General features: G+C 33.3%; 1 protein-coding gene across 1 annotated transcript in view; it reads right to left on the bottom strand.

Moving 5' to 3' along the window:
• Cadm2 (cell adhesion molecule 2) overlaps positions 1 to 26,944 on the bottom strand; it is a gene marked incomplete at its 5' end in the record, with an annotated part of 279,743 nt that overhangs the window by 56,014 nt on the left and 196,785 nt on the right. The window contains 2 exons of the mRNA XM_057763908.1: positions 8,825 to 8,944; positions 23,563 to 23,741. Of these exons, the coding sequence (XP_057619891.1) occupies positions 8,825 to 8,944; positions 23,563 to 23,741 (299 nt within the window). The remainder of the gene's footprint in view (positions 1 to 8,824; positions 8,945 to 23,562; positions 23,742 to 26,944) is intronic.

The following is a 26,944-nucleotide window of genomic DNA, read 5'->3' as shown; positions in this document are numbered from 1 at the left end:
TTAACAACAAAGCCACTCCCCTCAGTTTTTGTCATAATCTACCACCATCTAAAGTGTTGGAATCTTTACAAATATACGGTGTAAAGGAAAACAACGTATTTAGATGAATTGTGTACACAGTTTTTACTTTATTAGCCAATTACTAATTTTCTATTACAAAGTGGTATGATTTGGAGTGAAATAAAACAAAGAATAAAGGTTGATATCTTACCACTTGATAAACAGATACATAGGTCTGAACATGACTTTGTTTTTGATAGTTAGTGGAATCTGCAAATCCATGCTGCATTATTTTTCCCCCATGGAAATTGTCCCACCCAAATTCACAGAGCTCCATTAAGTGTAAAGGCATTAGAAGGTGGGGCAAAATATCTTATTTGAATCTCACTTCTTTTAAAGTCCCCAACATGTTAAGATTCTGATGCTGCCTCTGCCCTTTGGCAATTACTGTTTATTCAAATTGGAACTCTTCTGGCTCCAGTCCTCTCAGAGCAACCAGAGTGAGTTCCATTGATCATTTAGACTGAGTTCTCAAAGTATTTCACTCTTGGTATGTTTGTGAACTTGTTCATCCTGTACTACTTCTCCAAACTAGGTACACACTTCTGCTAAAACCACATAACTTTGTTATGAGCTGAATATTTGGCACTAGACAATCAATTGTTGTGTTCTTTCCTGGGAAGACCATCTCTCCTGCTCTCAGCTTTCTTCAGTTGCCTATAGTTCTTTGTATAGGGTTGAACCCTGAAAATATAAATATAAGAAACACTATATGGACTGAGTAGGTTATAAATAAGAGTATATATGTATACACACACATATATGTGTATATACATACTTATATGCATGCAAAAACAGAAGGGAGGTAATGAATTTGAAGAAGAGTGGAGAGGAGAGTAGTATGTGTGAGGTTTATGAGGTAGAAAAGGGAAGGGAGAAATGTAATTAATTAAGTTATATTCTCACAATTTAAAAAATAATTTATTAAATATTTTAGTTACTTTCTTTGCAGATTCTTTTCTGCTTTCTCCACATATATTTAGTAAAATATTTTAATCATTTTGTAAAGGTTTTTATTTATGTAAGAATCAGCATTTTCAGAATTTCTACATAAGTACTGATGAGACTAAATTGCATAAAATTTATTTCCATATGTCAGAAGTCAAAAGAATCTGTTTTGTCGGCTTGTAATCACCTTGCACACACTTCACATCAACTAGCTCAAGAAACCTTTACTTTTCTAGCCATGGACTAACTTAAATGAATACTGAAAGCTAATAAGAGATTATTTGAACTAGAGAAATAGAAAAATACTGTATTATTGAAGCAAAGAATCTTTAAAGTACTACAATTATCTGAGCACTTATTGCAATTCCATAAACTCCCCAAAGTTAATAGATTTTATTAGACCCTTTTCAGAAGTCAGGCTTTATGGCATTTGGATGTATTTGTTGTCCTGGCTAAAAGTTCCAGATGAAGTCAAAATCATCTTCTACCCCAAAGTTGGTGTAATTAGTAGCAACCCAGTATTTTATTGGGCTCACATTGAGGTCATTAACTGAGTTTCATGCACAGTGTCAAAGCAACAAGGGCAATGCTGGCAATCTCTCTAGCTTCAAAGACAGAGCTGCTAAGTTAATTCATCTGTTAGTAAGAAATATGCAGTCAGTGTAGTTTATTAATGACTTCAAAAGCAATTTCAGAGATGTTCTAGAAATATTTATTCATATATGAATCATGCATTTAAAATATGAAAGTCTTTTTAGTCCCAGTTCTTAAAAAGCAATGTGCTTTCTGAAATAATTGTGGCATAGTTTTAATTTAATATTTGCATGAATAAGCATATACATAAATGGACATAAGAAAATTGATTAAGGCGTCTTTTGTTTCTCCAGTGTTGTACTGCAAGAAATACTTGTGCATTACTAGATTGTATTATCTTAAAGAGTTTTACTGTATAATCACTTAGGGTAGTCTTAAATTCACAAAATGAAAACAAGAGATAATCCTAGTAACTTAAAATATATTAATAGTGTACCAGAAATTGGTTTAAGTTGATATAAGTCAAATAGAGAGGCAAGGTTAACACAAAATGCCTTAAAGCATTTGCTATCTTACATTTGGGCAGCCCATAAAAATCCTATGAGAAAATACCATATAACCTATTGTATTTGTACCACTGTTTTTATGGAATGCTTCTGGTAAACATTTAAACATAGATTTTTCTGATATATGTGTTTTATGTTGTAAAAGCCAGTAAATATTTAAAATCTTTCAAACTGTGTCAGAGGACAAGATCGCATGAATCAGAAGTAAATTCATATCATTTTAGAAACGACTATATAAAACCTATGCTGTGCTTCCCCTTCCAAATGAGATCTGCTAGAGAGCTGTAGCATTTTATGCCAGCCTGCCTTGAATTACCTGACTCATTGCACTGATTCCTAAGTTTGGTTACTACCTGATTGTAGCACCTGAACTCTCAGCCAGCACTCTGAGGCATCCAATTAGTAGTTGAGGTGGCACTATGTCTTGTATTGAGACTAAAAGTACCCCAACCATAGAACATGCCCACTATTTGTCCATTCCAAGAGAGAAATATATCTGGCATTTTGTTTTCAATATGAACCATGTTTCATATAATTAATTCTAAAAAAGACATAACTTCACATTATGTAGTTTTTTTCCAAAGACTGTAAGACAGACATCATCTTTTATATTATGCTCTACATTGAAACCTATCTTTTTGCCAATAAGCAGCTTTCTGTATACAGACTGTCTGGACAAGAAATTATTACTTAATTTTTATCAAGTAAAAAAGTTAAAATACAACATATTGACACTTAATTTTTCAAAGCCCACAAAGCCATGCAAATTATGTTTCATTCGTACTGTAAACCAGAAACATTTTAATAACTAAGCACTCATAATAAAAGCTCATAAACAACTTCTTGATTTGCATGCTTTGGCACTTAACTGTGTCGAAATCATATATTCCTGATACAATGCTCTATTTGAATTACTTTATTCTGACATATTCTGAACAGCGACCATTATGCTACAATCATTCTTTGTTATGACTCAACCTCTTTTCTCTTATTCTGAAAAATCATTATCTCTTCTACTACTTCTACTACTTCAAGTCATCTATATAAAAGAAGGAAGGCAGAAACACTTGCAAAAACAAATAAAAAACATATTAAAGCTATACAAGATTTGTAATACATGCACACATATTCTGGACACACATAGAAAAGAGCAATTAAAAACATTGATTTAAGCTTGTTTTAATTGAATAAATGCTTTTGGTATTAGTTTCAAGTGACCGTATCATTTTGTTTCATCATACCTGAACTTTTGTATTTGGAAACAATTGAAATGAAAGAATGTACAGACAGGTAATACTCTTTTAAGATATGTATTTTAGACAACTGGTGATTATTAAAACAGTCTATACCAGTGATTCTCAACTTTCTTAATACTGGACCATTTAATAAAGTTTTTCACATTCTGGTGATACCCAATCATAAAACTACTTTCATTGATACTTCATAACTGTGGGTTTTGCTACTGTTATGACTTTTAATTCAAATATCTGTGTTTTCTGGTGGTCTTATGTGACCTTTTTTAAAGGGTCTTTTGATACTTAAATGGGCCAAGAGACACAGATTGGGAATATTGGTGGAATTAGATAATTCATTTCAAATTCTGTAATCTGGTATAAAGAAAATACTGAGGTAAATTTTATTTTCAAATTACAAAGCTCACGTGTGTTAAAAAGAACATTCATTATGATTGCTTCATTGTCTTTAGAGAGTAAAAGTAGCCATTTATTAAAATCTTTTTTAAATTCATATTTGGAGAATGTGTTTACATAGTTTTCCATGTTCATCTATATTTAATAAATAAGTTTTTATTTTATAATTCTCAGGATTGGAAACTACATTGTTTTAGTTTTTGGGTCTAAAATGTCTATATTGATGCTACGTTAATTTTAAATGCAGTCTAAAACTTCTCAGTGTATTGAGGTCAGCGTATTCTAAGGTCAGCATATGCATATATACATACATACATACACACATATACATACAACACACACACACACATATATATATATATTCTATAGCACACAGGTATATAAATTTTATCTGAAGATTTTGTCTAATCCATATTCCTTATGCTGCAAATCTAACTATTAACATGGTAGATCTAGCGATAGATGCTTGAGATAATACATCAGTTGAGAGTGAATCCTTCTTGACTGAGCTAATGGTTATCCATCAACTCCGGGCTGACAGAGGGGAAACCAGCATAGGTCCAAACTAAGTCCTCTTCATGTGGAATACAGCTGTATGAATTGGGAAAACTGCAGGGCCACTGGCAATGAGACCAGGATTTATCCCTACTGCATGCACTGGCTTTTTGCAACCCATTCTCTTTGGTGGGATACTTTCTTAGCCTAGATAGAGAGGGGAGGGCCTTCGTCCTGCGTTAAAGCCATGTGCTAGACTTTGTTGATTCCTCATGAGAAGCCTTATCCTCTCTGAGGAGAGGATGGGAGCTGGGATTGGGGGAAGGTAAAGGGAGTGAGAGGAGAAGAGGGAGTGGGAAAGTGGGAACTGGGATTGGTATGCAAAATGAGAAAAGATATTTTTTAAAAAAATAAATGAATAAATAAATTTTTAAAAATATGATTGTGTCTCTGAAAGTAAAATCTCCCATTTCATTAACTGTATAATTATACATAGACCTCTTATTTTTCCAAAATTACTGATTCACTTTTTCAAAACCTTATTCTGATTAACCTATTAAATGGATAAATCTGGCCTAAGCCTCTGTATCTTTCCTGAGGTGAAAGAACTTTTAAAATTATTTGTTTGAATTTTGAGACAATAATGAAATGTTATCCCCCTTTTTACTTCATTTAAATCCTTCCATATACCTCTCTTGCTCTTTCAAATTCATGGCCTTTAAGGAGTTGTTGCATGTTGCATACCATCACATATATATATATATGTATATATATAATGTATGTGTGTATAAATATGTATATATACGCATGTGTGTGTACTCATAAATCTATAAATGCAACCTCTTTGGTCTATGTAATGTTACTTGCATATATGTTTTCATGCCTGACCACTAGTATTGGATAACCAATCAGTGAATTCTTCTCTGTGTAGCAATAGTTGTCTGCCTTTCTGCATTCCTTATTTGCCTTTAGCTTTATGGATTTGAGAACTCTTGGGCAGTCCCCTGTGCATGTTAGCATGTCTATTTTATGTTTAAGGCAGTTACACTGGTGAAATTTTTAGGGTAGATTCTTATAACAAAGGGAAATTATGCCTAACAGCAGAAACTACACAACTACCCAGAGCTATGAAGTCATGGACTTTAGAAGGTGACAGATTTTGATAAAAGTTCCTTCCAGAAGTAAGAAGTGCACAACAACATAAGTTATTATTTTAAGAAATCACTTGAATATATTTTACTCACAGAAAACAGTATGAGCCTATCAATAATTACATACACCCAGTTCAAGTGAGGCTGCCCGCTGAAGAATAGAATCCAAATGTGTATTCATATCACATCCATATAATGTATGTGAGGTTTTGCCAATATGCTTATTTCTGTATGTTACCTTTTTTGCAACTACTAACATTTTAAAAAAATGTTATATTAATTCATCAGAAATATTTTCTTTAACCTATTGAAATAAGTGTTTTGCTTTGTGTTTGTTTGTTTTGATAAAATACTAAAATTTGGTTTTGTTTTCCATTCAAAACCAAATCCTCATCAGAGAATGACCCACCATTAAGCTGCCAAGATAACTAGAATATTTATTTATTTCATGTCTTTCCCACAGGTTCTCATTTCTCTGTATTTTAACGCCTTTGCTATTATTACATGTACTAGCAAAAGAAGGGTTTTTATGTAACAAAATTCATTTAACAAAAATTTTGCTTAGTGTAATTAAAATGGCTGCCAATCTTCTTACAAGGAATCCCTGTGCCACAAATGGAGATAAACAAAATCTCAAGGTCATGACTTGGATGACCTGGGGACAGTTTATTTTGCACATTTCATTTTAGCTTCTAATCAAGATGTAGCCATGGTTTATTTCACACTGTATATATGTTGTTTCCGGATAGAACAGTAGATAATAAGAATTATGAAATTGTATGTAAAGATTCTAGCTGTTGTTCACTTGCTATAGCTTCTTATACTTGTAAAGATAAATGTTACGGTTTATGAAATTTCAAGAAATCATTTTTAATCATAATAAAACCTTATGTATTCAGTTTATTTTAAATTATAGTTAGAGAAAAGAATGCAATGGTAAACAAGAAGGAATTTTAAAGAACAATCTTTCCCTTTGTTTCTCATCTTTTCGCAGACAATATAGTTTTATTGTCAATCCTTTTAATCACATAAAGACATGAATAACAAATTATCCTCAAATGTATATATCAAAAAACTCAAATCTGATTGGCAGTGTGCAAGAACTGCATTTCACTAAACTTACTAAGTAAAACACTCACAGCCTTGCTTACATACTGCAGGAATTATCTGAACGTTTCTCCCCCAAGTCTGGGCTAGAATATCAATGATGTAGGTGACCTTGGTTACTTCTCTGATCTCCAGATGTTAGTTCGAGAGAAAAGAGGAAATACTGCAGATTAGACTAACATTTTTGTGTCTCCTACTATTTTTACCACATGCACAAAAATATGACATTCTCAGTTAGGCAAATATTCTATTTCTTTGCATCTTACTGAATTCTAAATGTTTATTTCTATCTTTAAATAAGAAAATGAAGGAAGGGTGCTATTTTATGCTTGTGTGGATGCGTGCTGCTTTAAATTTTCCCTTTTGACTTCTTTTTTTTACTGTTTTAATTATAACACTTCCCCAATTTTCTTCTCTTCTTTGAAATTCTCTTATATGCCCCCACCCCCATCCTCTTTCAGATTTGTGGCCTCCTTTTGTATCAACTGCTACTGCATGTATAAAAAACTTGTGTATATATATATATATACATATATATATATATTTCCATATAGAATCTATTTAGTACATATAATGTTACTTGTAAGCATGTTTTCAGGGCTGATTGTTTGGTACTGAATTGATGTGATCCTCCCTGGGAAATGAGGGGGGCACCTATCCCATTTTTACTTTCTTCAGTCACCTGTAAATCTTTGTGAAGAGTTGAAGTCTTGATGAAGGATTTTTTCACATACATAGTTTGGCATGTCCATTGCTACCACCCTTGCTCACATTTGAGTGATCATGTTGCTAAAATCCTAAAGTCTCACAAACATGAACACATATGCATGTCTTCTAATGTTTATTGAAATGTTTGTGCCAGAAAAGAATTCATTCTCTCACTTTTAGTACCATAAAATTTAGAAAACATCATAGGGTAATACAAATACATAAAGTACAATCTGTAATGATATCAGAAGGGTATTTGATACAAAGAAAAGAAGAAATTTAGATGTTTGTTATTCTTATGCTTTAAGGACTTTTTACTTTGCCTCTTAGTTTTCTGTATTTTCTTTTTCCTTACTAAAATATATGTAAGAAATTCCTTAAATCTTGCTAACATAAATTCACATGCCGCTGAAAATATGTTCATTCAGTGAGAAAAAAATAATCAAGATATTTTTAAGAAACTCTATGGCTGCTGATATCAAATTATTTTGTTACCTGTCATTGATATGTTATAATACAGTTGGCTATGATTACTAATAATTAACAGTTACCAGATACGAATTTCCTGCAATAAAAGGAAATCAGGTTTTTAAAACTCTCGTGAAAGCCTATAACTTAATTTCTTATCAATACTGAAAAAAATCCAAGAAGAAACATATACTGTAGTAAAAAAATCATATAAGGTAAGATATAGGAAAAGTAAAAATAAACCATTCTTGTTATTATTCAGTTACCTGTAGGAAGACAGAGTCTTCATTAGCATCCAGTTAACTTGCTACACACTTAATATGTTAGTTTAGCTTTAAGACACAAAATGCATGTAAGTAAGGAAGGGGAAGGATTAAATTAGAAATTCTTTCTGTATATTGTTGTGAATATATTAAGTTTAAAGCATTTTTCTATAATTATTGTAATTGCTGATTCTTGAAATTGGGGATTTCTCATTTTCTATAAATAAGGCTGGGGTTTTTGGTTTGAAATAAAAAATACTTACTCAAATACTAATTACAGTGTATTCATAGAGCCAAGTATAAATTCACATTAGGACAGGAAATTTTAGAATATTCCATTGTAGAATATTCTATTAATGGAATTACGTTATGATGACATATATTTTGAGCATTTACCTGAAAGTTACACGTGGTGAAATACACATGGCTATTCATTTTAGAACAAATTCAACACCATGAAAACTTCAATTTGTAGAGGAATATCAAGTCAGCAACATTAACGTAGGATATTTACGGCCAAATGCTATCTCCAAATCACTGAGCATGTTATTTCTTTACACTTCAAGGCAAATCAAAATCTGTGTCCTGTCTTCACATATCAAGTTTGCTTAATGTAGTGAAGATATTTTTTTAAATGGCATCCCCTAATATTTTGATACCAATCACAAGTGACACTAAAAATAAAATATACCATTTGACTTATAATCTACTTGAGTAATCCTACTTTATACTCTTCTTGTTGGCCCAATTACATTTTATAATTAAGGTAATTTAAATATGTAATTTGGATCTCAGTTATTCTATTCTGAGTAAGATCCTCTTGCACAGCTCCATTGACTGGGCTTCTGGGGCTATAACAAAGAAACATACTGTACCTCTTCTGCTGCTGCTTGATGCAGATGTACTTGGGCTGGTTGTTATGGCTACAGTGGTTGTTACTGGTGCAGTGGTAAGGGAGGGGATGATAGTAGTGGGAAGCAAAGTGGTGGGAACATCTGGTGAGTGGAAAGAAACAAAATGTAAAATAAAATCATATCATGCAAACAAAAGAGAAACACAAATGATTCAAATTATAAATACACACATCTTATTTAGGCTTAATTTTATAAGTTGAAACAGAATAACAGGTACAAAACAACTATAGCACATAGGTTCTGTCATTTTTCTTTCACTTCCCTTTTATGCTCCACAAAAAGAAAAAATCTGGGAGCTATGTTTGAGAATAAGTAAATTATTTGCAATATTTAAAGTGAAATTTAAAATGACAAAAATTCACTTGTTGTTTGAGTCATTTGAAAATCTCACATGCAGTAGCAAAATACACATATGTAAAATAAAAATGACATGCTTTGTCAAGGAAGTAAACAAAGAAACAACACATATGGAAATAAACACAAATACCACCATTTAAGATTAAAGAAGTGTTAACAATGAGTGTGCATATGCATGTTAAATAATGCCTTTGGCTTTCCTTATAGGAAAATGGGAGGAAATAGGATGAGAGCAATCTTTAGAAACAAACAAACAAGCAAAACAAGCCAATTGTTATTATAATTGTTATTTTGCTCCTCCTGTTTTCACAAACGATGTTAATGTATAGTTTAAAGTCTTGCAATTCTTACCCCAATTAGCTGGTAACGCCTTCTAACAAATTTGCAGTACCTAGGAGTCTTTAACAAGTGTTGAGTCAACTAGCATGGAACACGATGTGATGTTCTGACAAATTTATGACTTATTTGAATACAGGACACAAAAGAAGTTACTGAATAAGGGTATGAATTATACCAGGCAGTCTCCAATCCATAATTAGTCAAGGTGTCATAAGTTAAAATTTGATTGAAATCCAGGGATAACAATGAACAAAAAGAACGGCTTAGTGTGCAAGGCCCAAATATTCCTTCACTTCATAACACCCAGTCTCAAGTATCTAGAGAGGAGAGAGAGACCTCAAGCAATGCTGCCAGTGTCAAGATATGAAAAACCTCAGGAAAATCCTTGGAAACAAATTTGTTTCCCAGCAGATAGGGATATAATTTACACAGCAAGGAAATTAGAAACACTTCTCCAATTACTGTAATTACTGTAGTGGGGTTTGACTTCATGTGTTCGTCACGAAGTCCCAATGTAGTCACAATGCTTCACAAATTATTTTGCTGGTGAAAGTTTTATTGTCAATTTTTCAGGAAAAGTTTTTGAGTACTCCAAACATTTTTCTAGTTCTCTACTCTGATAAATAGCTCTACTCAATTTGCCTGACTCTAACTGCTGAATCCTTCTCACTGGAGACACAGGAACCAGCATGAGATCACTCTCTTATCTTGAGTATTGATGTTTACACCTGTTTTTCAACAGGGAAAATGCTTCCTGGCCAGTCAAATTAAGAAAACAACCTCTGAAAACTCCATGGTATTACATTAATCACTAGGGAAAATGGGCATTGCCTGGAGAGCAATTTATCATGATCATAAGGAGGCACTAGCTTCAGAGGGAACATCGTGATTGGATGAAAATTCAGCATTTCTGCTCATGGGCTTCTGATTTCTTACTTACTATGTGTTCTTATTGATTAGTAAGCTTTTAAATATAGAAATAAATGGAAACATAATCAATGAAAAAATTAGTATTTTTTAAGTCTAAAATAGAAAATAGTACATTTATATCAGAAATATTTTTGGTCCATTTGGGGTCTCAATTATTTATGTGAAAACTGCAAAACAACATCTAGTATTAGAATTTTTAAAAACAAAGAATATACTTGAAAGTCCATATATGGAATCTGATATTACAAATTTTATCACAGATTATGATTATTTGTATTATCAAATATTGACCTAGAATAACAGTCTCCTAACCCTTATGCTGGAAACAAAACAGCCTTTCAAAATTAGCTTTATTATTTCATTACAAAAGCTGGTTCAAAATAACAAGCTTATTTATATACATATATATGTATATACATATATATATATATATTCATTTGTTTCGTCTGGTTTATCCAAAATACAGTATTAATTGAATTTCATTTTCACTTTTTCCAACCTCCACAATAATAGAAATTCTGGATTATTTGAGAACCCTATGTATGTTCATTTTTTTCTAAGCATTCTTGAATGAAACAATCTAATCTCTGTAAGTGCCCAATACAATAAATATAAAATCTTCTATCACTGTCTAGTATTTAATGAATTAGTAACCATAATTTTTTTCAATTATAAAATATTGGTGAAATATGCAACTAGATGAGAAAGTATGCCATTCTTTAGCCCTTAAGCTGGCTCCCAAGTTTACTAATTTTCCTTCAAGAATCATGCATTGCTGATAAGAAATTAATGACAATTGTGTAAAAACGGCATGCTAAGAAGAACTCGTTCTCAATCACCATTACATGTTTTTATCTCTTACTAGCCAGGAACACTATGTAGTTTTTAAATTATGTTTATTTTCTATGTGTTTTCATTCTGGTGTTTTATTCATCATACTTGTCTGTTTAAAATTATTTCAACTCGGTTGTTAAATAGTAAAGTTGCAAAAACGTAAAATGTTCACTTTTAGAAGATAATTATAAATAGACAAAATTATACAACATAAAATTAGGTAGAATTAGTTAGTAATGTCAGAAAGATAACAAAATTGTGTGCAACTTCTGCCTCATACTTAAACTTTCTATTTGATCTGAATTTATTCTGGTCTTTCCCTACTTGATAATTATTAACCTTGGAAGGAAGAATTTTCAATTAGTGCTCAGGTTCTGTTCTGTATAATTATGTGGTTATGTACGCCTATAGAAAAAAGTTCTATATTACAGGAAGAGCTGAGTATGATAGAATTAAAAGAGTAAACTACTTTTCTCAAAGACACCCTATATATCTTCAATCAGGAAAAAAATGTTATTTTTTGAAGAGTAATTTTAGCACCTCAGTGTACTTTATCATAATTTCTATCAAAAAGATATTAATAAAACAATATCAGAAACACATATTTACTAACTAAATTATGAGTGAATTATTATATATTATACATATATGGATTTTATGACTTTAAGGTAATTTATTAATGGGACACACATTGATTTGAGAGATTGCTCTACTGACAGCTTAAAATCTTTGAACTTGGATGGCTTTAATAGGACCTGGAAAATCAGACATCATCAAATGGCTCCGAGATGTCTTCCTAAGTTCAAATATTCATTCTCCCTTTTTATCAAATTCAAGTTTGCTTTTGAAAATTCTTTCTCTTATAAATGAGTAGCAGTATTTGAAAAAATTTATAAATATCTCGGTGATGATTGTTTGAAGTATTAAGTTTGGCCTTTTAAGGAATGTTTTAAAAAGTATGGGTTTACATTTTCTTATGGAAATATGAGATTAAAAAGCTCCTATTCATCTACCTTATATTTTTAAACAAGTTCCTACTATGTAGCCATGGATAGCCTGAACATCCCTCTGAAGACCAGTCTGACTCTCTCTCCCAAATGCCACATGCCAATACCTCATACTTTGATATATCTAGAATCAGATAGAATTTTAAAACCATTAAACCAATAACACAAGAAATAATCAGATAAACCAACATGATATAAAGCTAAATCATATTTCTCTTTTAGCATTTATCTGCTCAGTTTTTCAAAGAATAAAGCATTATTACTTATAGAGAAGGTATTCATAAACACGTCTAATAAAATGCTCAATGTTGGTTCAATTTTAATTATGTGCTATACAAGAACTTAATCAACATATTTGTGTGAAACAAAAATTATGGAGATATATGGCTCAACAAGTAAAGGTAACTCATGCCAACACTAAAGATCTGAGTTCAATTTCCAGGACACACATGGTGGAAGGTCAGAAACAACTCTGATAAATTGTTTTCTCTGACCTCTGCATATGTGTGATGATATAGGTACACACAACTTATAAATAAGTTACAATACTAATTTCATCATAATTATGTTTTATCTTGACGTAATCACAAAATTTAGCAAATTTACAGAAATTATTGAGATCCTTTTAGTACAAACAAGAGACTCCTAACTTATTGTTTTAATATTAAGACATTAAAACAAGCTTATTGGTGAATTTATTTGAATGCCTCATTAGTTGATAAAAAATTTTATAAAATAGTTAGTTTTGATGATTTACCATAAAACTACTGAAATCACTGTTAAGTTACAAATAAATGCACACCACAGCATCGCCTCTTTCATGTCTATCTTTCAAGTCTCTTGTTATGATCTCATTTCTGAAGCCTCCTCACATTTGGAACCAGGCCGTGCTTTCCTTCTCTGTGCTGGCAAATGCTTTGCTGAAACTCTATATATGTATACCACACATTGTCATTCCTTTAGTAATTTATCTCACACAATAGACCTCCAGGATAACCTTAAACAAAAGCATGTCTTCCTTATTTACAAATACTATTTTTCTTGGGACAAGTACCCTTGACCTATTGTTTGGTTAGCCCTGCAACTGAAAAGAGCCCTCATTTAAGGGAGTATCTAGGAAATACTACTTTCAAGCCTAGAAAGTATATACTAGTCATCTTTACCATTCACTATATATATATATATGTATGTATTTTATATATATTTATGTATACTAAATTTTATATATATAAAACAAAAATTTAAGGAAACAGAAAATCTACTTAATGCTACACTTTTGGAGTATTTTACTTGTTATATTTGTTTTAAGTACTTTGAAAACGCTACCATGGATGATACTAAAATGTCATTAAGTAAGCAACATATCTCTTATAAGAGCTTAAATATGTAACCAATATTTAAATAAGATTAATATGTACAAAAGTTGTAGTTTTGCACAAAATATTATAAAATCCCTGCTAAAAGTCTATGACTTTGAAAGAATAGTACAAATATTAAAGTACAACAGCTGAAGAAGTTTCATCTCTGAATGCGTGCGTCAGCATTTGTTAGACTAATAAATCATAAACACCAATCAAAATAATGGGGAAGGGTCCCTCCCTTCACATGTTAATGAAGAAATTAGAAAACGTGCAACCTGACCTTCTTGCAGAGGAAGGGGTGCTTATTAGAGCCCACCAGATCCCATGGAGCCCTGTCAGAATGAAATCCCTTCCAACAGGAGCAGCATACAATAAAGTGCAGAGCACTGCAACAATTTTTTTCTAATAATGAGTTTTCCAGGTTAAAGGTATGTTGTGTTTTCTGTAAATGTGGTGCATAATTTCTAACTTGTCAACTTGTTTTGCTTTGTGGCAGTTTCTCTTTTTAAAAATGGCATTCAGAATGGATTTTCGAAAACAAAATTAAGACTAAAGAGCCCCAGAAGCCCAAAGTGCTTGTTTCTCTCCAGAGACTATTGCCCAAATCAGGAGAAAAAATAAAAATGCTACTATTTAGTCTTGAATCCATACATCTGCATCCTTTCTGCTTGATGATAAACTCCCCTTTCTAGAGGAGACAGAATAATCATTTCACTTCAAGAGCAATTATGAATATGCACACAAAGGGTCAGGATTCTGAAGGCAATAGAATTAAGGCAAGAATTAGTATTGTGTTATAAAGAATTCAAATGTCTCTGATTTAAAAATAATGGATTCTTAATATTTTATTGCACATTCTGCTGCCATTGGGAGCAATGGCAAGGGGCATGTTTACTGGTTTTGTTTTTGTAAAGATGGGCATTTATCTGTCCCCATTATATTCAGCACCTGTAGCAGCCTATTTAAATCATAGCATGAAGAGGAGACAACCCCAGAACCTTCAATGAGTTGACAGATCAGGCTGACAAAACTTCAACTCACCCCTGTTACTTGCTCTCCAATTTGGGAGAATTGTTGTAGCCCCTTCTGTTTCATAAAAGGGACCCTTCTCAAAATTTGATTGGAACAAATTTCTTAACGTTTCTGGTAGCTTCTACCGGCTTCTCCTGCTAAGTGATATCCTTATACAAAAATGATAACAAAAAGCTGCTCTGGAAAATTCGAACAAATTGCAGTTTTGAACTATAGGTGGTAGGCAACAGTCCTAAGTAATTACATGGAACATTTATGAATAAAATGGATGTCTTATTTGAAGAGAAAAAGAACTATTTGAAAAGAAAAATAACTATGTATTTTCTCTTTAAAACCCGTTTGTCGGATTCTAAATGGACACAAGTAGAGCCTGTCCTGGAAACTAGCTCTTGTAGACCAGGCTGGCCTTGAACTCACAGAGATCTGCCTGTCTCTGCCTCCGGAATGCTGGGATTAAAGGCATGCACCACCACCACCTCACTGTAAAGTGAAGCTTAAAACAGGATCAACAATGCCTTTAGCTTGGATGATCCTGTATTATTAAGCTCCACAAACTTCAATGTATGAGTTCCTCCCTAGAAGGACCTTACCCTGAGTATGTCACGTGATTGCATAAGAGGATATCACAGCCCTTTCTTTTTTTAACGAAAAGTACATGAAGTAAGAGATACGAGGAAGAATTCAGAAAACTATTGAGAAATGGGTTTTTGTTTTTCTATGTGAGTTCAGTCATTAAAGGAGGCAAGAGGTGTTTTGCATACTATTTAATTTAACCACATGTAATCACTTCATTAAAAATTTGTTTGGTATGGTAATTTATATAATTCTTTTCACCAAAAATGTTTTGGGAATTTGAAAAAAATAATCTGATGAAAATGTTAGTACCAATTGATACCTTTAGGGTAGAAAAGTCACTTTCTTACTAAGATCCCCATGTTTCCATATAACAAGCCTGAGGTCAAAACTTCCGTAAATTTCTTAAATGAGTGGTGTTTTCCACCCTTTTGTCATTTCCCAACATGGTTGTTCAGCTCCTGTCAAGTGGTATATTTATGTCACTTGATAAATTACTCACAAAAAGGTTCCTTAATTTGGAATCATGGGTGTAAAGCTTGTTTGTTTGGTTTGGTTTTGGTGGTCATTGATTTTTGTCTGTTTTAGCTTTTGTTTGCCTGTGTTTTTCTTTCTGAATCAAGGTATTATATTGTTCAGGCTGGCCTGGAATTCCCATGAACAGAAGATGAGTATGAACTAGTGATGTGCTGCCCCTCCGTCCTGGGCACTTGGACCACAGGAACATATCACACTGATTTTCATATTAATTAATTAATTCATCAATCTACCTATTTATTTATTTAATATTTTAAGCATTAACCTAGGGCTTTACCAGACCCACATTCAACTTAATTTTTTTTCTTTAATCTGTTTTAATGTTTTCTTTTGCTTTTGCTTTGTTATTTGCAGTATTGGGGATTGAGTTCAGAGTCTTATACATGCTTGACAAGCTCCCTGTTACTGAATAATATAGGAAGGTCCTTTTTAAAAATATTCATTTTTAAAATTTTTGAGATTATTATTATTTCATTCCCTCCTTTTTCTCCATTCACACACTCCCATTTAATTCCCACTTTGCTCTTTTTTCTTTAATTTTTGCTGTACATATGCTTGTGTGTACATGTCTATGTATTTCTAAATATATAAGTATTCACTACTCAGTCTAATGCTACTGGCATGTACATTTTTAATTTTGACTGTTTCGTGTTAGATAACCAGTGGAATGTCCTGTCAACATAACTTACAATTGAGGCCCCCAATCTGTTCTTATCTTTTTCCACTGGCCCCTCTGGACTCACTAGGCAGTGAGGCATTTTCCAAGAAGAGGAGAAAAATATGAGGATTATTTTTATGCTTTAAAATAGTATGTGATATATTAATATCATATTTGTGGAAACTATAAAGCGAGAAGCTGCAAAACATATTTTATGTAAAGTCGATAGTTTCTGAAGACTAGAATCCCAATTATCCACATAAGGTCGTGACGTATGGCTTGAATTCTTTGACAAATGAGCCAACTAAACTCCATGTGTTTGGGTAACAGAACTCTGTAAATATTTGGAAAATTATAGTCTAAGTAGATTTATACCTAACAAAATAAGAAGACTTGAGTGCAAATGAATCCATCCTTGTGTTTACCTTTTTATATAATGCAAATAGGAGAAAGGTTATATTGACACAGGATATGTTATTAATTTTGAAAATTTTGAATGATAAATTCTTAATAAAATTTTTCTTTTGACATTTGGTAGACATCCATCTGGGTCTGGAAGAACATTTATGTTAGTGAAGTATTAATGCAGTATTTTGTACTGTGACAACTGAAAACTCAATTTATTCACTGCATTTTCATCTTAAAGAGAGGGATTTGGTTCAACTTGGTTTAGTGATCTATTCAACACACACAAACGCACACACACCACATATACTTTTAAATGAGTTATAAAACAAACACAGGACTCTCATCTACACTTGTCTCTGCAGAGTTTGGCAGCTTATTAAAACAGTCAGAAGCATGGCTTTCCTACAGGCATCAGAGCTCTGTCTGCTTTTTCATGTCTAGAATGATGTGTTATCTCAAAGAATAAAGAGACGTTTTTAAAGAATCATGCAAGCAGTGGCTGTGTAGGAAAATCTTAGCCAGCATTATTGAGATCAACAGCCAAGGGACACTCCATTATTGGCACAAAGTTCGTTGTTGCGTAGGGGTGTCTTTCCTATAGTTTTCATTCTATACCATGTATTTTCCATTTGTGTTTCTAAAGAAAGCTTCTGCAGGAAGCATGCTCATTATTAGTGCACACAATTAATTTACCAGCTGGTCAGGTCTGTGTTTATATGAGGGAACAGATTTTAGTTGAATCCCTCTTTAATGTTTGCTAGGCTGTGCATCTGTTCACAATCCAATCTTCTCTTTCCTATTCTGCACACAATTTACTCTCTCAGTGCCATCATGACCTATTAGAATCCACCTATCTAGGAGTACAACTGCGTACATAAATAATAAGTACATAATCTTCTAAATTCTCTAAATTATTGTGACTATGTGTCAAAAGAGACTACTAATGTTCCTTCTAGCTACTATGTTAACCAGAAGTGAACTTTTTTCATTTTTCTGTACTAAGTGTACTCACTCACCTGCAAAACAATGCTGTTCTTGGTATGAAATGTAAAATTTGTACTTCCATAATAGGATATCCATGTGATAGGATAGAGTTTCACAGAAAAGTTAAGGTATAAAATTATGAGATGATCATTGTGTTTGAAAATCAATTACATCATTCAAGCATACTTGTATTACATGTATTATTTTGTTAAATTTATCAAACTTGTATCTATTTTCTGAACAATAGGTAACCCCTACACTTTGAAGAAGTACAGTGCACTACACACCGCAGAAGTTTGGCTTTGATGTTATGTTCTATAATATATTTATACAGCATTTGTCTTTGGGCATTATTGACATTTATTATTAATACTACATATAATGAAAATAGCAATTGTAGCTGACTCTTAAAATTGAAAAGGCATATTTAATGATGTGATACATTTCTTTCTAAAACACATAGACATTTCTAGAAAAAATACTCTTTTACTACTAATTTCTTTAAAATATTAAACTACTTTTATAATGGCTCTTACCAACTAACAATAAAATATGATGGATCACATAGTATATGTATATGCGTTATGTGTTATTACTAATGTAATTACCTTGCCAATAAACAATGGCAGTGCCATTTTTATCAGGGTTTATTTCAATAAATACCTGAAGAAACAAATAAACTAAAAATATTTTAGAGCTATTAAATCAATGACTGTGAGACTTGATTGGGTGAATAAAAATAGAAGCAAACTACAATTATATTTTAATCCATGATGTCAAAATAATAGTTGTAGAGAATTTTGCATGTTTTATATGGCTATAAAGATTAAATATCATATAAATGAATATATATATATATATATATATATATGTAAAGTTAAAACATGGAAAAGTTTATAGCCTGTGATTTCATTCAAAGAAGCACAGTATAAGATAGGGAAGCGCTTAAATTTTTTAGATTTAGTGTATAGAAGAAAATAAGAACTGTGTATAATAAGTCAGATAATGGTAAAATAATTTTAACTCACATGTAAATGTTGCTGTGATACAAAGGTTAAATTTGGATAAGCAAGAGGAAGAACATGGGAACGTTCTGTAATATGTGTGTTCATTACCGTATGGCCTGCTTTCTCCACTGAAGTTTTCATACCAATGTCTGCAATGTTGGCTTACAATGTGTACCTCCCCAGCTGTGCATCTATTGGTAGTAGAGACAGCTGGTCTTTTTCTCTGCCTACCTTGCCAGGTCTCCTCAAAAATCTCAGAAAGTGTGCGGCTGGAATTTTCTTGCTCTCTTGGAATGTCTGTTGAATTAATGTTTTGTATACCATGTTTTAAAAGGAGTTAGAAGAAATTATTCTCTTTTTATTGTTTAATAAGTTTACTTTTTCTGCTCTTTCTCTTTCTCTCATACCTTCACTCACATACCTCTGTGTGTGTGTGTATTGTATGTATTTTGTGTACTTTCCAGCATCATATGTGTGTGTTTGTATATTTGATGCAGAACTTATAACTCTCACATGAGTTGACTAAAATACACTGATAAATGTACGAGTAAACTATGTTAAGCTTTGGGAACATATGGAGTTATCACTGTTCATATATATTACATCTCAAAGCCTTCATATTTCATACAGTTGTGATATTTTCGAGAATAAAGACTCCACATTTTGTTTTATTTATTTATTGAAAAACAGACGTGCTAGGCCCAGGGGTAGAGATAAAAGAGAAACTATTCAGAATAGGTCTTCTTCTTCTGCCACCTGAGTTCCAATAACAAACAACCATTCAGGCGTGGCAACAAGTTCTCTTATTTTGTGAGCCATCTCACTCTCCGTTTTCATCCCAAGAGGAAATTTTAATCAGATGATAAGAAAAATATGAAATATTTTAATTTCTTTCCACTATAAAATGACTAAGGTAATCAATAATTCTTTATAGCCATAGTTATCTGCTTTGATGCCTTCAGTAGCTGGATGTTGTTCCGGGTAGTTGCTGCTTGGGAAGAAAAATTTATGAAGTTTCTTAAAAATGAATATTTTCTTAGAGAAACAAAGCTGTTTATTGAACTTATACTGATAAATATATCATTAGCTTTTTTTTTTTTTTTTTTTTTTTTTTTTGATTTTCGAGACAGGGTTTCTCCGTAGCTTTTTTGATTCCTGTCCTGGTACTAGCTCGTGTAGATCAGGCTGGCCTCGAACTCACAGAGATCTGCCTGCCTCTGCCTCCCGAGTGCTGGGATTAAAGGCGTGCACCACCACCGCCCGGCTATATCATTAGCTTTTATGCTGCTGGATACTGCAAAATTTTCCTATGACCTTTTACACAAGAATTTTGAATTTTCTTATATTTAAGGATGTGTACTGAATTAATATTCTGTATACTGCATTTTAGAAGGATTTGCAGGGGAAAACAACATTATTATGCAATTGTTGAGTAAACACTGGTGTCAAATATGTCATCATCCATTTAGGCTCATAGTGATATCCAAGAATACTAGTCCAATTCAGGGAACATCTGTGTAACTGATAGTGTACTAAATGATTTTGCTTTTGATGTATGCCATTATTTAAGACTAATATGGAACTCTAGTGTTGCATTTCTTTTTTTACAATATTGATACTTGCTCTGCACCGTCACAGATTATGATTATCTATATGGCCATCTTTCCTTAATTCTTCACTTTTGTACTGCTTATTTGATGTTATTTCTTCTTGCCCCTGTTACGCTGTCATTGTGTTGAATGCAAAAGTTTCATATTATCTTTATAATTAGAGGATATATACCAAATTATTGATGAGTAAACAAATTGCTATTTTGGTCAGATTTATCAAAATACAAAAAGACAAATGGAACAAAATATGTCCATTTTACATATATTTATTTCCTTAAAAAGGATGATAAAAAACAGAGAATTATTAACATTTTATAAATAAATATAACGAGCTATGATGAGTATATAAATTGAATAGAATAACTAATTCTTGCTATTAATAGACTTATTTTTCTGTTGCTGAGCTTATTAATGAGAAGTGCTACCTCCTTTACTGTACTTTTAAAAGGCACAGGCTTCATTTATGTATAATGAATTCCTTGTTATACTTCCTTGTTTACTGACTTTCAGTGATTCTTTCATTGAAGTCAAATGTTAAACTAGCAGTTTAAGCCACCGTCTGTAGTTCTAAAGCTGGAAAATTTAAAAATATAATGGGAGAGAGGAGTTGAAGAAAACCTGTAGTATGTATAACCCAAAACATCAAAGATCCTCACAATTAAATGCCATAAAATGTCACCATGTACTACCATTGCACGCAGAGGATAATATCTAACCAGAGCCTGACATCTGTGTGGTTGGTGATTTTACAAGCAAGTATCCCAACCTCCATCATGATGGGAATCAATAAATGCAGGCAACTTTGATAGATTCAGATGTGAGTCTCAGGTCATAAAACCCTTTCTGAACTAGAGTTATGTTAAATCATCAAAGCAGATGTAAAAAATCAACCTTGGAGTAAAATGCAAAAGGGTAAAGTTATCACAAATTATCACACATAGCATTTATTGTAGATCAAAATGTCACTCAGATTTTATCATTTAGTGGGGTTTCAAAACAGCCAAACCATTAACAGAAGAGTGTAGCTTTTATATTCATACAACCAGTGACTAGTGAAACATTATACCTAGTGTGCAAAGGGAAAAAAGTGCCTTTCATTTTGTAATGGACCCAATTGGAGCCCCCTGTAAACACAGTGAAATTTGGTTTTACTGTTTCGCAGAGCCTCTCATTACTTCTCACAGTAATACTAGGTAAACTACTGTTGAACTTCACAGCATCTATCCAGCAGCATGAAAAGCATTAATCTATGGGGTGCTTTTGATGAATTGGAGTTCAAAAGCAAAGCCAAAAATGATTCTTAAAATGTGCTTAGAAAAATATTTATTAGAAATATGTCAACTACCAAGAACCTAAAGGCAGCTTGCTTATTGGAAAAAAATCATTGCCAGCTTGTAAACACTGAGATAGCATGAATTTTCCCCTACTAGAATTCTTTAAAAGAAAATGTTACGTATCCGAGTATATTACTTCTCAGTCACTACTCTTTGAATTTTCCACAGTCTTAAGGTGCATTGCTGTCAGCATAATGAGTCATGCTACACAACATGCAGGCAGGATTCCCATTAACTTAGATAATTTAAGATGGATCATGTATTCCAGACTTAAGGTGAGAGTGCATGTTGAACACACATAAGAATCCTTGCATCCTGCTCATAAGTTCTAAAGAAGTTTTGTGATTAAAGAAATAGTTTTTATACTCTGCCTGGTAATGAAAGTGGCGTGTTCACCTACATGAGTTTACCACCTTTAACCCAGTCTAATTAACCCAATTATATGAGTGATGTTTCCCAAAATTGATTTTTTAAAAATTTTTCACAACATATTAGAAATGGAACACAAATTCTACAAGTCCTGGTGTGTTATCTGTGAAAAAAAATTATGCATTATATGTCTTCACTGTTTACAATAGTGGCTTTATATTACAACAATTTTGAAAATAGAACTATATGTTATTATATTATTTCTTCATCCTTATTGTATTATAACAAATAAATACCTGAAAATATGACAAAACAAGGCTATTATTTTTCCAGAAAATTAAATCTCTTTCAAAGAATTATAATTAATCCCTCCAATATTTTTTCTTTTTTATTGAAAGGTATTTGACTCATCCAAATTTCTAGCAGTATTTTATACTTGGATTCAGATAAAAGACACAAAACATATTCTTTCCATGATTCTTGAAGTCCACCAAATTTATTACTTTTTTTTTGTTTTATACAATGATGGGTCATTATTTTGTGATATTACAAAAGATAAAATGGTAAGCTCAGTAAAATCCTGGTGGAATATATGAGGGAAGAATTACAACTGTTGGTAAATCTTTCTTTTGGAGATTCACAATGCATTCCGGCATAGATGAGAAACTGACATAAGCAGGTATATAAAGACATTACCTGTATTTATTATAGTATTTATGAGGCGTTCCCTTCTAGTCATACACTAAAGCCTCCTTATGCAGAAGCTGTGGTGTTTTGAAAGCAGAGCACTCCTTTTTTTTACTCATACCCATTTGTACCCTTTTTGCATTCAAACCAATTTTCAGTTAAGTGCAATCAAGAGAAAAAATTTCAAATTATTACTCATAAGAAATTAAACATTTCAATTGTGAACTTTTGCCTTTACTATATTCCAATGGCATATTATTAGCTCTTGTGTGATGCAATTCAGTGTTTAGGAAGCACATTTTAATGATAATACAATGAAGTTAGTTTAAGAAAAATGTTTTCTAGTACCATGGATAATGACTCAAAATCATATCTGGTAAATTTAAAGATAACCACTAATATACTTAAGAAGTCACTACTAAATAGCAAATTAAATTACTTGTAATAAGGGTTTTCACAAAATAATTTTATTTTTCACGTATTCTTTATTTTCTCTTATTAGTCAAATCTGAAATACATTAAATGTCTATCTTGAAGACATTCACACTCATGATAAGTCCTGCTGAAAGAAAAAGAAGACCTATTACCTGATATTTCTAATAATGTTGGCAGATTTTAGCATTTCTCCGTGGCTTTCCTCCTTTCCCACGTAATGTTTACCAAAGAACTCACCATGTACAATGAGGACATACTCTGCGCTGCTTTGGCCAATGGTATTCGTGGCTTCACATCGATATGTGCCGTTGTCCGTCTTGTTCAGGAAAAGAATGTTGAGTTCTCGACCACTCACGACCATCCGATCAGGATCTGGTAACTCTGCACCATCCTTTGTCCACAGAACAGGTTCTGGCCTATTGGATACAACATACATGTAGAGAGAAAAAAAATAATGTTGAGTGTTCTATGAACAAAAGCCAACAATTTATATAAACACCTCTTTACGTCGTGCGGTAGTTTTTAAAAGGCAACAAGAACCAGCTTGTGCTAACTTAGAAGAGTTAGAGGCAAGATAAATACAATATATTTGTGTTCTACTTATTCTCATATGTGTTAGGGACAAATTTTTTGAGTTACTGTAGCTGCCACTTCTGGTGTCCTCCTTAAGTAGGTTCCGAGTCCAGATCCTTTTGTCAATGACTAACATTTCATAATGAAAGACTTTCTTTGGCCGTCCTTAGGCAATTGTTCCTTAAATTTATCTAGCATTTTATAACATGGGCCCACCACTATGACATGGCATTTCTTGGAAACACCCTTCACTCCCTTATCTCTACCACTTTTCCTACTCTCCTAAAGAATTTGCTTAAAAACATTTCTTTAGTAAAACGGATTAAGAGGACCAGGGAGACAAGAGAACACCTGCCATATAATGCTGACAATCCCAATTCCATGACTGAAAAGTATGGTAAAGAGAGAACAAGTCCTGAAAGTTGTCCCTCAACACACTGTTGTGGGAAGCACACACACACACACCTCATTTGGACAACAGAGTGGCACCCAACGTGCTAATGAACTCCACGTAAAACCTGAGAGGGCTTAAAAAGGACACAGAGAGAATTTAAGACAGCTTTTTGCTGTTTGTGGGTTGCATGCGGCAAAAAAATTGTCCTGACTCAGCAACAGGAAAAAACTGGCTGTTTTAAAATGCCGGCTTTCTGGGCTGTGCCGCCATTGCGATCTCTGTCTGGCTCCTGCAGGAGACAGAGCTTATAAACGGAGCATTTGGAGTAAAGTGCTACGATTTGTTTGATGGCAACTAGACTCACTGTGTGCCTAAAAGGAAGTCATTTTGTGCTGCGGCTCAGAGGCACAAGCAGCTCCACCATGCTACTGGTGCAATGTGCAAGAATCAGAGGCACGAGCGGCTCCGCCACGTTGGACTGGGCGGGGCAAGCAGGCAGTACCTGTTTTTGACCTAGGAATGACACAGCTTAGATTGTTAAGCGCTTAGCGATTTAAAAGCGCAAAACAAAGTGCTCCTGGATAGTAAAAAAATTACAGATTCACAATAGAACTGATTCAGACACTGTTGGATGAATGTACGTAGGCTTGAGAGAGAGAAGAAAAATATATAGAGAATAAAGTTAATGGTTTAAAAAAAAGGGTAAAGTCTTTAAAGAGACAGAGTACAGATAGTTATAGATTAAAAGAAATAAAGAAAAATAAGCCACGTAAAAATGGAAAATTCACAGAGAGTCTGGATTCTTTGTATTATTGTGTTTTCTTTAAAATTTTTGACTGTAAAGGAGCTAAGTGCAGAGAGACATTTCATTATATGGGCTGCCAAGCTAAACCAGAATGGATACAAGGGTATTATGATTTCAGAATATGGGTCTAAGGATATGATGCTTTGGAGAGGGTCTTCTTTTGTTTTCACAGAGGATGTGACTCTGTGGATTGCGGCTATCCCAATGTGGTATGATAGACCACGCCCTCCTGAAAGGTTGCTGTGAACACCTTCAGAAAATTACTTCACTCAACTGCCGACTGAGATGACCCTGACACACAGGTTACACCATAAAAGATCTGAATAACAGCGCCCCCATTCAGCAGGAAGCAGTTTGGAGAGAAAAAACTGCGCCCATGTTCCCAAATATGGTTTATAAATGTTCTTTTACATTTAAAGGGGGATATGATATAGATATGAATAATTTGCATTTGTATAGATTTTAAGGTCAATTTTGTTATATGTATATGTATTTCTGATCTTGATTAAGGTATTGTGATTGTGTAGTTCATTTAAAAATGTAATGTATAATTAGGAAATATAGGTTGTTAATGGATAATCATCGATAATTGTCAAGCTTTTAGTCATGTTAGTTAGATTTTCTAGATATGCATAGATATATTTCAGCTAGATAGGCATTCTTCATATCTTTCAAAGACTGCAGAATATGGCATTTAAAATATTTTAGTAACTTAGGGCTTTTCATGACAATGAGACACGTCTGCTCCTGGCAGCACCAATCTACTTCAAGAGGAAGATGGGCACCGAAGAGGCTCCTTATGGAGTTTGATAGCCATTTGGGCAAGAAACTGCTCTTGCCTGGACTGTTGCATAAACTAGACACAGAGAACCCTCAGAGAGAGGACTGCTGAAACTTGCCTAAAGGTGAGATGGTCTTTCGGGGTTCCTGATTCATGAAAGAGTCTGCGAGACATTCTGCAGGACACAGCAAAAAGTGACTGAAGTGTCTTTGGAATTTCCTGCTTCATGAAAATGTGTCTGCTGGATACTATGGGCCTGTAGGCTGAAGATGGATGCCCCAATGGTACAAAAGAACTTTGGGTGACTGTCAGGCAGTGAGATGTCTCTGTCATTTCTAGAACTTTGGATTTCTTGTTTGCTTAGGTAATATTATATCCTTCTGGGGTCTTTGATGGAGTTGAAGAATGATTAGTTATAGTTATAGTTTTCCTTAATTATGATAAAAGATAAAATAGATATAAATATTGTAACTGTAATTCTTGCTTGATAACTATTTTGTTACATGTAATCTTACTATGTTAAAGTGAAAGCCATTTTTTGTTTAAACAGAAAAAGGGGAAATGATGGAGGTGGGTCATCTTTCTATCTGTTGTTTCATTGGTTAAATAATAAAGAAACTGCCTAGGCTCATTTGATAGGCCAACTCTTAGGTGGGTGGAGTAAACAGAAGAGAATGCTGGGAGAAAGAAGCCGAGTAAGGAGTCGCCATGATTCTCCCACTCCAGACAGACGCAGGTTAAGATCTTTCCTGGTAAGCCAGCTCGTGGTACTACACAGAATATTAGAAATGGGTTAGATCAATATGTAAGAGCTAGCCAATAAGAGGCTGGAACTAATGGGCCAGGCAGTGATTAAAAGAATACAGTTTCGGTGTAATTATTTGGGGGCATAAGCTAGCCATGTGGGCGGTCGGGTGCTGGGGACGCAGCCCCGCCGCTCCTATTACAACAGTATCAGTCTGGAACTGACCCAGAAGCTTACTACCTGACCCTGTACCTGCTGGGGAGAAGAGTCATCTGCAGGCCTATGCAGCTGTGAATCCCCTAAATGATGACACAAATCTGC

This window comes from Chionomys nivalis, chromosome 3 (genome assembly GCF_950005125.1).
Source record: "Chionomys nivalis chromosome 3, mChiNiv1.1, whole genome shotgun sequence".
NCBI lineage: Eukaryota > Metazoa > Chordata > Mammalia > Rodentia > Cricetidae > Chionomys > Chionomys nivalis.
This window is presented reverse-complemented; position numbering and strand designations above follow the sequence as displayed.